Raw genomic sequence first — 15,016 nt, forward strand, 5'->3', positions numbered from 1 at the left:
GGTACACACGAGAGTCGTCAGTGGAAATTCTAGAATGAAGCTGACATTTACTAAGCCTTGAAAGTCGTGTCGGAGGAGGTGAGCATGTCAACACAAAAAGGAGAGAAGACTGAAGCAATGGTATGGCCAAGACTAGGGTTAGGGACAAAATTAAAACTCAGCAATCAAAAGAAGATTTCAGTGCGATGTTTCCAAAAAATAAAAATTGATGCGAAAAAAAAATCATCTTTCACAAAGTTCCACATTTCAAATCAGGATAGGATCAATGTTATAGCAAAGGCTTGAGTAACAAACCTGGATTTGTGGTGAGCCACGCAGGAGGTGAAGGCAAAAAAAGTCCACTGCAGGCTACGGATGTGGGATCTCATGATCTCACATTAAAACTGAAATGATGATGGTGGTTAGGTGATGCTGATGATGCTATACAGCTTCTGGTTTGGTCACTAAACGTGGGAGATAAATGGGCAAGACTCCGTGTGGGACATACACATCTGTGGATGGCATTTTGTTGAAGAGCCTGTATATGTGTGCATGTGTGAGCAAAAACTATCTGGTCATTAAGTTTTATTTAGGGCAGACAAAATATTACCCTGTCTAGTCTGCTTTTGGCAGCCCACTCCAGTACGCTTGCCTGAAGAATCCCAGGGATGGGGGAGCCTGGTGGGCTGCCATCTATGGCGTCGCACAGAGTTGGACACGACTGAAGCGACTTAGCAGCAGCAGCAGTCTGCTTTTAAGGTAGTTGTATTACATTCTTGCTTGAGGAGATCTAATATGGGAGTTAGTTAATATGGGAGTATATTGTAATATCCAGTATTTTTTATTTCAATCAATGCAGTAATTTTCTGCTGATGTTCAATATTTTTTCACATTTATTAAACATAATCTGAATAATTTTTACAAAAGTAATCACTAGAATTGTGAATCTGCAGTCCTTTGAAACATCTAGCTTAAATCTTTTTGGTAATGACCCTTAATGAATGATGCAAGACAGATTTTAGGGAGAGAATATTTAGAATATCCAGAGTGTCACTTCCCCATAATATGTATAAAAATTAGCATGCCCAGTCATTATTTAAATAGCTGTGGTCTTTTAGTGAGTACCAACATTAACAAACCATGTTAACATGGTTTAAAATGTGTAATGACATTTGCAATGCCATCTGATGATGGAACTATCATATTAGCACCCACCGTGTTGACCCATCATCCTGGCAAAGAGCTGTTTGCATCGTGAATGGGGAAAAGGCTCGTCCACTTGTGGGCTGGAAGCATTTCTGCAAGGACTATCTGAAACGATAGCCCCTGGAAGGACGGTCTATCTGATGTTGAATTGCCGTATGATGTGTGCCTACCCTGTGATTTTAATTTGCTGTGCACTTTGCAGAGTTGGCGTATGTTCAGACCAAATGGTAATGTTCTGACTGTGTGTTCTATTTGTTTTCTTACCGTGGTCCTCATTAAAGGCCTTTCCAGGGCCTTCCTCAGATCTCAGATGATGGCTCTTCTGAAGCAGGATTATCCCGGGGCAGCAAAAGCTCTCCTGAAAACAGGCCATCTCCTCCACGTAGAGTAAAATGATGAAAAGCTTTTCATTTGGTCCGGGTTTGCTGCTTGTTCCCTTGGTCCGTTCAAGGTAAAGACCGATTAGAGAACAGAGGTTTACCACGCAAGGGTCGCTTTATGACTAACACATTTGTCCTGAGTGCGTGAAGGCGAATTCCACCAAAATGGAAGGAAATACAGAAGCTCCTTTTCTTGACTTTTTAAAGAATTCTTGAATTTTATTTCCCAAATGCTAAGCTTTCCTTTGGGAAATCTTAATGCCCTTTCTTACAAGACTCTCTGACGACATTCGTGGGAAGCACAGAAGGGGATGTATAAGCACAGCATGAGTTCAGCAGCCTTCGCTGGACTCTGGAATGCCCCTGATTCATGTTTCTAGATGAGGGAACCGAGGCATCCCCCAGAGATGAAGGGTGCCGGGTGGTCGGGTCTACAGCAGACATGATCTGGTCCATCTTGTTCTGCAGACTCCTTTTCAGCTTTTATTTCCTTCTCCCCCATTCCCTGCCAGTCAGTTGTTTTGCTTTGACATAGCATGATTTGACTTAAACATTTACTTATTTTCTTATCTCACATCTAGAGCATATGTGGTCATTTTTAATTGTATTATTGCACAGCATTAGAAAAAATAAATAGAATATAAGTCACCTGACTTTTAGCATTAGTAGTAAGAAAGACGGTCTGATATTAAAAACATACACGTTTTTATTTGAATATGTATTTTTTGTCGTTGCTGTTTAGTCGCTCGGTCATTGCAAAACCCATGGACCATAATTCGCCAGGCTCCTCTGTCCATGGGGTTTTCCAGGGAAGAATACTGGAGTGGGTTGCCATTTCCTTCTCCATGGGATCTTCCCAACCCAGAGATCAAACCCGTGTCTTCTGCATTGCAGGTGGATTCTTCACCACTGAGCCTCCTGGGAAGTCCTTTATATATGCATATACACACAAAAATAATATATGCACAATGTGAGTACCGGTGCATACCAGTAGGTGGCCCTCTGCCTCACCCACGTGTGGTTTGAGTTGGAATCGGCTTATCGAATGTGGAGGGAAAGAGCAGTGGAGTAATTATAGTACATCCTTCCTCGGCCTTGTGTGGATTAAAAAACCTTCATTTCCAACAGTTTCCATTCCCCACGTCACCTCGGTATTTAATTTACTTCACTTACATGACTACCTGAAGTTTTCCTAGGTTAGTTGCTCCTATTGATTATAACCTAGAGGGATAGTATTAGTACACTAAATAGATTATATTATCTAAGTGGAGGCCAGCAGACGTCTTTGGAGGAACTGATCCTCCAGCAGCTTGTGTGGTAGAACGAACTGAGGCGTCCTGAGCCATCTCTAGCAGCCACCCTGTTGTAACCTTAGAGGTTACCCAGGCCGAGCCCATTCGTTTAGAGTGAGAAACTGAACCTGAAACGTTTCAAGTTCTCACCAAAAGAAAGTGTTTTCACTGGGCTTTGAAGTGGTGTCGGTGGCGTGGCCTCTCTGGTATTTTGAGGGAACGCGTATTTCTGGCATAATTGGATATTTCAGTGGCCTTGGAGCAGCACTGTGCTACAGGTTCCTTTAGTGGGTTGTCTGTGTCTACTGAGTGAAGTGCACTGTGGTGGTCCAGGATTTTAGCTTTCATCCCAAGGATCACCTCCTCCTCTTCACCCTCCTTCTCTCCCACCATGGAGGTCATATCTGGTATCCTCTATTTTGCTTTGCTTGGCTTTCCTTCGTATGTCTTTGAAATCTATACACGTATTTGTGGTGCATTAGTTGTGAGCTCTCAAGACATCAGTAGTTTTATATTGGGCGAAATTTGCTCTCTGTGTTTGCATGTGCCATTATTAAAGGCTGCTGATGTTTGCCCATTCTTCTAGTTTAAATATAGTTCAGTATTTTATAGTGATATCAGGGGCTTGTTTACATTCTCACTCAGCCTGAAGGCCTGCTTGATGTTACGAATGAAACATTGCCAGACTCAATTTAAAAAACCCAAGAAGTTGTATATAATAGAATAATGAATGATTCTCTCCCAAACCCATTGGTCTAGGACAGAGCTTCTCTAAACCGAGTTTGAACCATAGCAGACCCACCTTAGATTAGTGTGCTCTTATTTTGCCCTTTTTTTGGTTAATTAATTACCCCAAATTTTATCCTCATAGGACCTTGGGTGTCACTTCGATGCCTACAGAGATCTTCATTGTCCAGTTCTAGAAGCCACTTTATTTCTGAAAGTCTTTACCTGCCAGTTTCATCAATTTCTGTCCCTCTAGGACAAAAACACACAACTCCTGGAGCTCTCCTCGGAGGCCACTAAAGCTCTGTGTGGGTATGTGTTGGATGTAGGCTGGTTTAGGCAGGGTTTCCATCATTCCAGACATCTGCCTGCCCTGTACACATGTTTTTATTGACAAACACGGTTGGGAAAATTCAAGAAAGCAGTATTTTTAAAAGTACTTTTAAGGCATAGAGAAATACCTAATTGTTTCTCTTTATGTAAATCCAAAGTAATTTTCTTACAACGAGGGACTAAATATCCATGCTCGCTACCTCCTGTCTCTGAATTAATCAAGTGTTGTTGCTGCCTGAATTTGCTCCACTGAACTCCAGCAGCTCGCAGGACTCCAGGCTCCCGTGATGTGTGGAGAGTTAAACCCAGGGACCCCCAAGTAGGGAGGTGACCCAGAATTCTCATAACGTCAGGCTACGTGCTCCCCTGGAAGGTAGCCCTGCGGCAGGTGGGTTTCTCCAGTGCCCATAAACCCAGATGCACACAGCAGCCTGGTCCGTGGGTGAAGGGGATTTTGCTGATGGCTTGAAAAATCAGAGTCAGTTTATCATGCTGTTGTTAGGATATTTCAGGATGCACTTTTACACGTGGTGTTAGACTGTCGTGTTTGCAGTGGGAACTAAACCAAGCGCCCTGTTTCTCTGAAGGTCACTCTACCCTCTTGGACCTTTCTTCTGTCTCTTAGCACGGTCGTTTGACTTTTCATGTAAGTTCATTCTTAGGTCTCACATGGGGAGCTGGGGTCGGGGCAGGATGTACTTGCCGCCAAGCGGGCATGGAGATGCTCACAGCACAGGCGAGGCGCCAGCCAGTCACCTGGCACGGCAGAGGCCACCCATGAGCTCTCGAGGCAGCCTCAGAGCCTTCAGTCTGTCTTTAGGACGCCGACCGAGGATGGGAGCAGCGAGTCCCAGTCTCACTGTGGTACTTTCTAGGTTCTGAGGAAGCACCAGTATAAACGCACACTGTTAGGTTGTATCAAGTCTCCTTCTCTCCCTGTGTTTAAACTGACAGTTAATTGCGGATGACACCATCAAATAGACGAAGTCTTGGAATACTGTGATGCCCAGAGTGTCCACATGGCTTTGCATTGAAATTGTGTTGAAAATGGCTACCCAATATTAGAATGGCCCTGTCTAGAGCATTCTTACTTGGTATCCTTGGGGTGTTTTCAGAGTTACATGGTGGTGCAGAGAGCAGAGAAGAAGCATTTGCTGAGTGTCAGGCAATGGGCCAGGTATTTCTTACATGTCCTTGCACTGACTTTACTTCCCTAGTAACCTTTTGGGCTGTGAATTATTATGCCCATTTTACAGATGAGAAGAAAGAAGCCTTGAGTGACTGGCCTCAGTCCTGCCGTCGGTAAGTGGCAGAACTGAATATCTGACCCAAACACACATGCCCTGCCCATTGCATCTTTCTGCTTCTGGAAGCACGAACTCGCCTGCATGGCACGGCTTCTGCGGGTTCCCCCTCAGTCCCAGGACTGAGCTTGGTTTTATGGGTTTGTCCTACAGTCAAGCCTGGCACTATCGCCAAGGAGCTGGGCGGCTGCTCTGCCACTTGGGAACGTGTGTGGTGAGGAGTAGGACAAGGGCGCGTTGTAAGGAGTTCAGTCTGTCCTTTGATGCTTGGGACCTGAGGCCTGGGAGGAGTCAAGGAATGGAGACAGGGTTTGTGGGCTGCCTTCTCTGGTCACAGTGGGGGCAGTTTGTGCTTTGTATTTTCCTTCATTGCTGTCAGTTTTACAAGCCATCTTTCATGTAGTCTTTCTAGCCCTTTTCTATCCTTTCCTCTTGGAATGCCAGTGCTTCAGGTGCCCAGATGTCCCTAAACCTACCAGAGACTAGAACAGAGATCAAACTGAACTAGACATTCTGAAGTCACCAGTTCCTTTTGTAGAACATTGGCCTGGATAACAGATTTGCAGTTTGTCAAAGAGAAACCGGACATGGCAAAGGAGAGTCTTGTCTAATGACCTGCTACAACTTGGCTTTTCAAGAACTAAAGAGCACACTTGACCTCTCTTATAATATGACATGCAGTGTGTTCGGAACCAGATGATGCAGCAAGGCTTGGACTTACAAGGTAGAGCGGTCCCTGAGCCGTTCTGGTGATGGTCGATGCTAAATGGATGCTTCATTTGAGTGGAATTATGAAACTTGCTCTATTATATTAGAAGCATCACTTGTACCTTACTCCAAGCTGGCCGTGTTTTCCTTGCAGAGTAATGTTGAGGAAATCAGGCCCCCAGATCGCTATGGGAATATGCACGTTGCTCATCCCGTTTTCCAAATCCTGGCCCCAGGCGCCACCAGCACCATGGCTGACGTTCTCGTCCTTCCCTCGTGGGCGTCCAGCCCTGCCGTGGCGGTGCGCACACTGTCTGGTATTGCTGTGTTGTCCTCTGTGTGAGTGTGGTGCTACAAGAAATGCTAGAAAGGCGTAGAATTTTGCCTCTGATTAAAGAAACACACAAGCGCATCTGTCACTATCCACAGAAACTGATCTCAGCCTTCACAAGTAATTCTTATAAATCCAAAAGCCCGTCTGCCAGATCCTACTTTCCCTGGCTGGCCTCCTAACATTCTCCGTGCCCTGCTGCTGTATTCTCATTTATCTAAATGAGGTGCTAATTGGTATGTTTTGAGAAGGTAGAGAGTTCTGGGCAGGAGAAACCCATGTGAGCAAGCCAACTGCATGTGTCCTTGGGACTCAATTTCGTTTTATGAAAGGCGAAATAAAGACAAGCTACACAGAGCTGTTTTGCGAGGATCCCCGTAGGAGTTCGTCCCACCTAGTGACGGCAAGGTGTCCAGGAGCAGCTGTCATTTCAGCACAACGTTGTTTGCAAAATCAGAGCCAGTTCCGGGCTCTGAACCCTTCCAGGTTCTGCCCGAATCCCTTCCAGGTGCCCTGTGTGAAAACACACCACCAGGAGATTGGACATGCCCTGTGAATGATCCCTTACTTATTATCATCGAGCCCTCCCTTTTTTTTTTTCCATCCTGCCTTAAAATTATGGGCTGGAGCAGTTCTCAAGACTATTTATTTTAGGGGAGGAAAATGTTTTCCTTTAACCACAACATTCATGCAATAGCAACTGCTGGCAGTTGCCCCAGCATTTAAGGAAATATTGTTGTAAGGCTTTTATGTTCTGTATTTCAATCAGCCAGAGCCAGCAGTATCCCCATAGAAGGACCCTCAACAGACCATTTTTAGCATTTTGCTACAATTAAACTCCTCTGGTTTTAGCCCTCAGGCAATTTAGTACCTTTTTACATATGCACATTATGAACTTTTGACCAGGGTCTAACAGTCATATATTAGAGTGCCGTTCTTGAAAGCGGGCTTAACAAGTTCCTCTGAGTATTGCACTCGGAGCCAGTTGTGGAAAAGGTAATTGAAGCAACTTGCAGCGAGGCCATTCAGAATCTCAGCGATGATCCTAAATATCTCTCTCTCTCTCTTTCTTGCTCGCTCTTCTTTTTTTTTTTTTCCCCCTCCTGCTTGTTTCTTCTGGAAGCTGGTAGCAAGAGCTTTCAAAGTCTGTGATTGATCTTTTATTCAGTAGCTAACGAGGGCTGTGATTCTATTAGCGTGCTACAAGGCAAGAGAGCGGTGATTTAATGAAGTGTCTGGCGAGCCGGCCATAGATTTATCCCATTGTCGCTAATTTGCAGGGCCGCGGTAAGCATCAAGGAAGCTGCGCTCGCACCGCTATTAAGCAGGTATTTCCTTAGTAAATTGTTGTAAGGTCAGGTACAGTTATCCGAGCCCCGGCGATGCCTCCCGTCTTCCGCGCCTGCAGATGACAGCCTCCGTGCTGAGCGCTCACTGGAGTGGAACCGGGAGATCAGAGGTCCGACTCTGAGTCGCCCTGAGCAGAGGCAGGAGCAGATGAACTGCCAGGCAGGGGTAATAGAGTCATAATTGGTGATTAGAACTGGAAAGGTGCAATAACATCTTAATACAAACTGGCGGACGTTACCGTTACTGTCAGTTGTTGTAAACGCGTCCCGCTGCCTGGACCAGATCCGTTTCCCCTTGATTAGCTCTGAGCATCCCGGCAGCAGCCACACTGAGGGCCTCCAGACGGTGGCTGTGGCCCTGGGTCTCGCCCCATCCCGGCCCTTTCTCTTGGGCACTGGCCCTTGCCCTCCTCGGAAGGCAGCATGGCAGCCTTTGCCCACCGTCCTGGGAGAAGTGGGGTTTCCTAAGTGACTTCTGGTATTCTCTCTTCCCAGGCACAGTGATGTTTATACACACTAACGTGGAGACTCACTGAGCATTTGATAAGGGGAGGTATTTGCCTCGTGTCAAATCCATACCCCACTGCAGTCTTGAATTCATAGGAACAGATTTGGTCTCGCCGTGCCAGGAGGTAAAGAGGAAAGAAAAGGAATGCTCAGCACTACGGCATTTGCACTTGAGATGGATGTTTCTGAGACTCGTGGGGCGATTTCAGGTGCAGTCTGCCTCTTGAGGTGCTCTTGCAGGTGTGGGTAGGTGCTGTCCATCCATGGAAAAAGGCTCATGAGGACATTCCTTTACAGTGCTTCATGAAATGCCAGGCCGACTGAAAGGACACCCCTTTAAAAACAAGGTGTCTAATTGTGATTTTATACCTGGTTGGAGATTTTTCTATGCTTTCCAGCATAATTATTCTTTAAATCCATAAAAAATAGAAGCCATCCGGCATTGTCCAGACATGCTGAGTTGATGTCGTTATTGATAAGTATTAGGTGACTGGTCGTTCGTTTGGTGTCACGTGGTATTCGACAGGGCAGGATGCGTAGGAGCGAACATTGAGAGGCGGTACGAGACAGTGTATGCAGACCAAGTTCGCATCTGGCACGTAATAGGCCTTCAACTCTTTTTTGAGTCTGTGATTGTAGAATCTGATGGGTGAAGTCTTAGCAGGTTCTCACCCTGACCCCTAAACCTTAGCGATTCTGATGCTTAACTCACTCCCAGGGTGTTTTGTGTTAGGTTAGTTATTTTTGGTTAAGTGAAGAACTTAAAGGAGTGTTTTATAATAATGGGGCTCCGATTGCAAAGGATCGTCTGCTTGATTAGAAAGAGCCAAACTCCCCAGGTTCTCAGTGTGGACCTTTGGGGCCCAGAACAGCTGTGTTCAGGTTGCAGAGGTGCTGGAGCTGCCATTCCATCAGGTCTTCAGTCTGGAGGTCACAACCTAGGTCACATGGTTGTGGCCTGTGGGGTCCACGAGGCGGATCACAGCACAGCCACACCAGTGAAAGCTCTGCCAGGGCTTTGGCTGCCGAATTGTGGAGACATGTCATGAAGAAGGCTCAGGCTAAGGCTCGTTGCTGAGCGCTGTGGCTGCGGGACGCGGAATCAAGGGGGAGGAAAGAAAGAGGGAGAGGAAGAGCAAGGGGGCAGGAGAGCAGAGGACAGTGGGGAGGGAGGCGGGGGCAAGGGGGTGAGCTGGAAAGGCCCGGGGAGGGCTCACTGAGGACGTCGCCAGCGGCCCTGCTGGAGTCTGTTGCGAGCTCACGTCCCATTTAACCTTAATGGCAACCCCGGTTCTCTAGGTGATACACTTGTAGTTTGGAGGCCGTGGCAGAGGCAGGGCTTGAGCCCTGGTCTGTCTACACTTGCCCTCTATTTGAGAATACAGAAGTGCCACCTTGTGTCAGGAAGCTTCCGTCCCCTTCTTCCTGGGGTGGCCTCATTTCCCCAAAGGTCTGAGAGCTGCCGGCCGCCCCACTTTCATTTCCGTAGAGGCTCCCATTCAGTCTGCTTGTTGTACAAATGGACAGTGCACACTCTCCGTTTTGATTTAGGGACATGTATATGGACAGTCAATAAGGAGAATCAGGAAAAGGAGAAATAGAACTTTAAAATGCCCGTTTCTTAAGTGGTTGAATGATTGGGGATGGAAATCATACTGATTTAGACCTGTAGATCATTCAGGCCACCATGTCATTTCCCTAAGTGGCCGTGAGGAAAGGTTTGTCAAAGAACTGTCCGTTTTGTCTTTTGACCACAAGCTCAAAGCTCGGGTCTATATCCCTGGGTAATGTGCCTTTCAACAATAACCACAGGGACTCATAGTTTCTTAATTTACCCTGCTTTCCAGGAATGTGTGTTTTCTACTTACATAACCTGTATTGGCAATAAACTCCCTGTATATTTATTTAAAAAATTTATTGAAGTTAGTTTGCAATACTGTGTGAGTTTCAAGTGTACAGCAAAGTAATTCACTTACATAAATGTATGTTTCAAATTATTTTCCATTATAAGTGATTAGATGGATTGAATATTGTTCTCTGTGTAATATAGTAAATCTTTGTTATCTATTTTATGTATAGTAATTTGTATCTGCAAATCCCATACTCCCAACTATTTTATCCCTCCTCACTAAAACTCCTCCATAAAAGCTCCTTGTTAAAAAACACCCACTGTCAGCAGGGCTTCCCTATAGCTCAGTTAGTAAAGAATTCGCTTGCAATGCAGGAGACCCTGGTTCGATTCCTGGGTCAGGAATATCTGCCGAAGAAGGGATTGATTACCCACTCCAGTATTCTTGGGCTTCCCTTGTGGCTCCGCTGGGAAAGAATCTGCCCGCAATGTGGGAGACCTGGGTTCGATTCCTGGGTTGGGAAGATCCTCTGGAAAAGGGAACGGCTACCCACTCCAATATTCTGGCTTGGAGAATTCCATGGACTACGGTCCATGGGATCGCATAGTTAAACATGACTGAGCAACTTTCAAAAGAAAAAAAAAATCAGCAGGCATCAATGGTATCATCAGTTTGTTTTTTATTTTATATTTCATGATTTTTTTTTCTTTTTGAAGAACTGATGTTTAGAATGAGAGTTGCATTCAGATAGGCTTAATTTGTTTTTGAAGTAAAAGAGGCTGACACGTCAGATGTAGATGGTCAGTCACATATTATATGATTCCACTTATGTGAAATATACAGAAATGGCAGAGCCATAGAGCCAAACTGTGGTTGCCAGGGGCTGGTAGGGACAGGGAATGGGCGATGGCTGCTGATGGGCTTCCCAGGTGGCGCTAGCGGCAAAGAACCCAACTGCCGACGCAGAGATGCACGGCTTCCATCCCTGGGTCGGGGAGATCACCCGGAGGAGGCAGTGGCAACCCGCTCCAGTATTCTCGCTGGGAGAATCCCATGGACAGAGGAGCCTGGTGGGCTGTGGTCCATAGGGTTGCAGAGTGGCTTCGTGCAGGCTCACGGGGCGAGGCTCCTGCTGAGTGATGATGTTTTGACTCTGAGCAGAGGCAGTGGCTGGGCAGCTTTGTGTGTGTGCCAGTTGCCCCTGCCTTGCACACTGTGACAGGTTGATTTTATGAAATGTGAGTCTCTGAGTGAGGAACTAAAGGGGGCACAGAGGAAAGAGATTTTGACACACGGCACAGATTAAGCTGTTTTTTTTTTTTTTTTTCTCCTTCCATCTTTGCTGAACCGTCCTTGGAGCAAGGAGGAGCTGACTGGGCTGAGTGTAACGCCCAGGTGAACAGAGCCCAGGGCGCCAGACCCTGCCGCTCGCAGTGTTACACATGAAGCCTGCCTCATCGCTTCTCGACCACGCTATTGATCAGTCATATGTTTGCCTGTGTTATTAATAATGTATGCCTGGAAAAATCTATGTGCATTATCGTCTTTGATCTTGTCATGAATTTCAAAGCCAAAGATTCCATTTTCTTTCCCCCCCCTTTTTTTTTTAGTTTTCAAAGAGGGAGAATGGCAATAATTTGAAAACTTTTCTCTCCTCTTTCTGGTGGACAGCTTCCTGCTGACCTCTCCGTCAATGTGCTGTGCATGTATGTGGTTGTGTGTGATGTGTATACATATGCAGATGTATACACCCGTGTATACTCGCACTCACACACACACATGATTTAAGAAGAGAATTATAAAGCCAACGTTTGTTTCAGGCTTACTGTGTTCCAGGGCTGAGGACTATTTGAATACAGGACTGAACGTTATCTCCTAATTTAAAACCGAAATTAAAGATTTTAGACTGAGACACCATGAAAGGCTCTCTTTTCATTGTTCTTTTATTGTTTATTGACATCAAAAAGACTTTTTAGTTTAAACTGACTTTAATGTCTTTTGAATGGTCTTTTGTAAAGTGACTTTGAAAACTCAGGGATAATGTCTTCATTAAGTGGAGAAAAATCTTGGGGAAAAATATCACTGTAACTTGGCTTTCATTAGAGTAGAAAGAGATAAAGCTTTGCTTAATTGATGTCTGTTTTCCCTCTGTTCAGAATTATAAGGGAAAAGGGGGCTGGAATTAGTGCTGATAAAAGCTTGAAATAGGCATAGCACTGAAACTTGTTCCTTCCCTTTCTTTGAATTGAGAAGAATATGCTTCATATAACTCTATAAACAGTCTTAGAATAGTCTAGGCCCCTTGTCTTTCTGGTGTAAAATCACTTCAGACCCAGTGGAGTGACACCGGTCATCCTGGCTCTTTCTGCCTGGGCTTCATTTTCTTTTTTGTCTGTTTGTTTCCATCACTGATTTAGAAATTGAGGTGGGCAGGGCGGCGGAGTAGGGATCTACTGGCCTGGTTTTCTATATCCTTAAAAATGTCTGTTCTCTCCCCGCTCCTTCCTAAGCCACAAGTCAGAACTCATGTCTTTCAGAAAGCCTCGCTGATTGTACCAGCTACCTTCCTCTTTTCTCCATATTATTAATGGCAAAGGAAAGAGCTGTACATCGGAGCACCACCCCTCCAAGGTCAAACCGAGTTTCTGGACGCGTCGTTTTGCTTCCACACGTTGCATGGGATGCAGTTCCTGGAGGAGCCTTCCCACGGCCGGTTCTCGGCTCCTCTCAGGAGGGTTGCTGAGGCATTTCTTCTCTGTGCTCATCGTCACCCTGTGACCTGATGCTTGGATGGCACAGCATGGCAACGTGGAAAAGCACAGGGCTTGGGATCAAACAGGCTTGGGTACAAACCCTGTGTCTGCTGTGCACACCAGCACGTTGACCTAGGGTAGGTCACTGAACCTGTCTGAGTCTCAGTTTTCCTCTCTGTAAAATGGGGACAATAGCTTTTACCTTCAGGAGTTGTGGTGGATTGCCTGAGGTCGCGCGGCGTGCTGCTGTGATCCACGTTTTTATTTCCTCAGCCCGCACAGGCACCCCGTGCTGCGTGTAGGCAGTTGTGCTCTGGCTCTTTCGGTGTAAGCAGCTCACACTTGAAATGACTTCCCTTTTCACCTGTTCTTTCCCAACCAAAGCGTGTCCCAGGGTGCAGCTTCGAATGCCATGATGTCTTCCATCTAATAGTTCTGAATGACTGACCTCTCTTTATCATGGATAGATTGTATTTGAGCACGTGGGCAGTCCTGCTGGCCTTGCACTTTTTCGAGTACTCAGATGCCATGGAGTCACCGGCTTCAGAGGCAGATGTAAATACTGAGCGTTTTCAGTAGCATGGAGTCACTGAGGGTTTGTTACGTAAACCCTCAGGGGTATTTATACCCTCTACTGAGGAGGGTAATCGAGCCTCCAAACCACCCACGGAGATCTCTGCCTGTAAAATATTTAAGGACTGGTAGTATAAAGCTATTTCCCTTCTGCAATTTGTTTCCCATCTAGGAGCAGGTGAACAAGGAAAGTAGGGCTCAGAGTAACTTATAAAATGCCAGACTCTGAAGCGCCAAAATGCATCTTCTCACAATAGCACCTGGAGAAGGGCCGAAGGCAAACGCGGAGTAAACAGAAAAGGGATCCGGGTTCTGAAATTGAGATGGCAGGGCTCCACAATGCCGCGTGGTGATGGTGTTATAAATCACCCATTCAGTACTAAGCCAGACGTCCCTGGCAGCATACCACGGGGTGTGCAGAAGGCCTTCTTGATAACGAGGGCCCAGTTAAGGGATGTGAAAAACCGAACCTTAAAAGCATAGCACACTGCCAGGACAGCTCTAAGACCTCACACACAGTGGGGAAGAGTTTGTGGATCTAGCTCACACGCGACATCCAGGCCGGACCTCGGGACTGGTGCTTTCTCCCCATCCTGGCTTGCAGAAGTGTCGTCAGGCACACTCTTCCTGAGAAGATAACCTCCAAGAGGAGTGAGCCCCAGAAGCCAGGGGGAGGTGATGCTGGGCGACCCCATGAGATGCTCCAGAACAAACCAATGTGTGTACCCTGGGACTAGAGCCCAAAAAGGTGGATGAAGTTCTCCAAGATTCTCAGATACATCTGTTTGAGGTTGTTGTATTGTAAAGGTAACAGCAGCTGCTGTAAAACGTAAGCCCATGTGGGTCCAGTGATTCAATCAGAGTCAAGTGTATTTCCTGGGTATATAAGGTCCAAAGTGGCTATTGGGATTAGCAGACAGCTTTCTTCCAAGTGATTTCTTGGGGACCCAGGCTCTGTCCATGCCACGGTTCAGTCATCTTCCACACCTGGCTTCCAAGGCCACCTTGGTTGTCTGCAATGAGCTGGAAAGAGGCAAGACCACGGGGCTCCATGCATGTTGGCCTGGGAGTGGCGCCCATCTGTGGAAGGCAACCGTCCAGGAAACGCAGCCCAGCTCTGTGCTGGGGCAGAGAGGGACCAGCCACACGCCTCTGCCCCTGTTGTCTGCTGTAAATCACTCTGGATTCTCAGTTTCTATTTATGTGCCAACGCTCTTCATGTCTGACCCTGGAGAGAGCCGGAGATAACTAGCCGTGCTCCCTGCCCCCACAGTCTCAGTCTCTTGGGGAAGCGTGACTCCATTCTTACCGTCTGGTGTGCCGAGTGTCTGCCTTTACTCTGGAGATGGAGAGGGTGATGGTTCGCTCACCTCCACGGCTTCTTTAGCAGCTGAGCATGGCCACCTGACTGTTCCGGCTGAAAGTCAAAGCAAAAGTCTGCAGCAGGCCTTCCCAGGGATGTTTTGCTTTCAGAGGAAAGGGCAAGGCGTTGCTGGTGTTTCCCCCGCTCCTCCTGCTGATCCCGAAGGAAGATGTGATGCCAGCATCCATCTTGTCATCATGAAGCAACAAACAAGGCTCAAGAGTCAAACGAATGGCAGAGACAACGGCCCCCTCATTGTGGGAGCAGAGTTAGCAGCTGCCTGACAGGCGAGTGTCTTCATCCAAGATCTGCTTTTCCTTTTCTTTCCCATTGATGAGCCACCAATAAACATACGGATGCAA

At 46.5% G+C, this 15,016-nt stretch overlaps 1 protein-coding gene across 8 annotated transcripts in view; it reads left to right on the plus strand.

Annotated features, from left to right (window-relative positions):
• Positions 1–15,016, plus strand: part of WWOX (WW domain containing oxidoreductase) — a 930,720-nt gene that overhangs the window by 279,661 nt on the left and 636,043 nt on the right. Inside the window, exon 9 of one of the 8 annotated variants that reach the window (XM_005218399.5) lies at positions 1–15,016. This exon is cut by the window's right edge and continues 79,660 nt beyond it. Within the exon in view, the coding sequence (XP_005218456.1) occupies positions 1–33 (33 nt within the window). The 3' untranslated portion in view covers positions 34–15,016. 8 annotated transcript variants of the gene reach the window in all.

The sequence above is a fragment of the Bos taurus genome, chromosome 18 (assembly GCF_002263795.3).
Source record: "Bos taurus isolate L1 Dominette 01449 registration number 42190680 breed Hereford chromosome 18, ARS-UCD2.0, whole genome shotgun sequence".
In the NCBI taxonomy this organism is placed as follows: Eukaryota; Metazoa; Chordata; class Mammalia; order Artiodactyla; family Bovidae; genus Bos; species Bos taurus.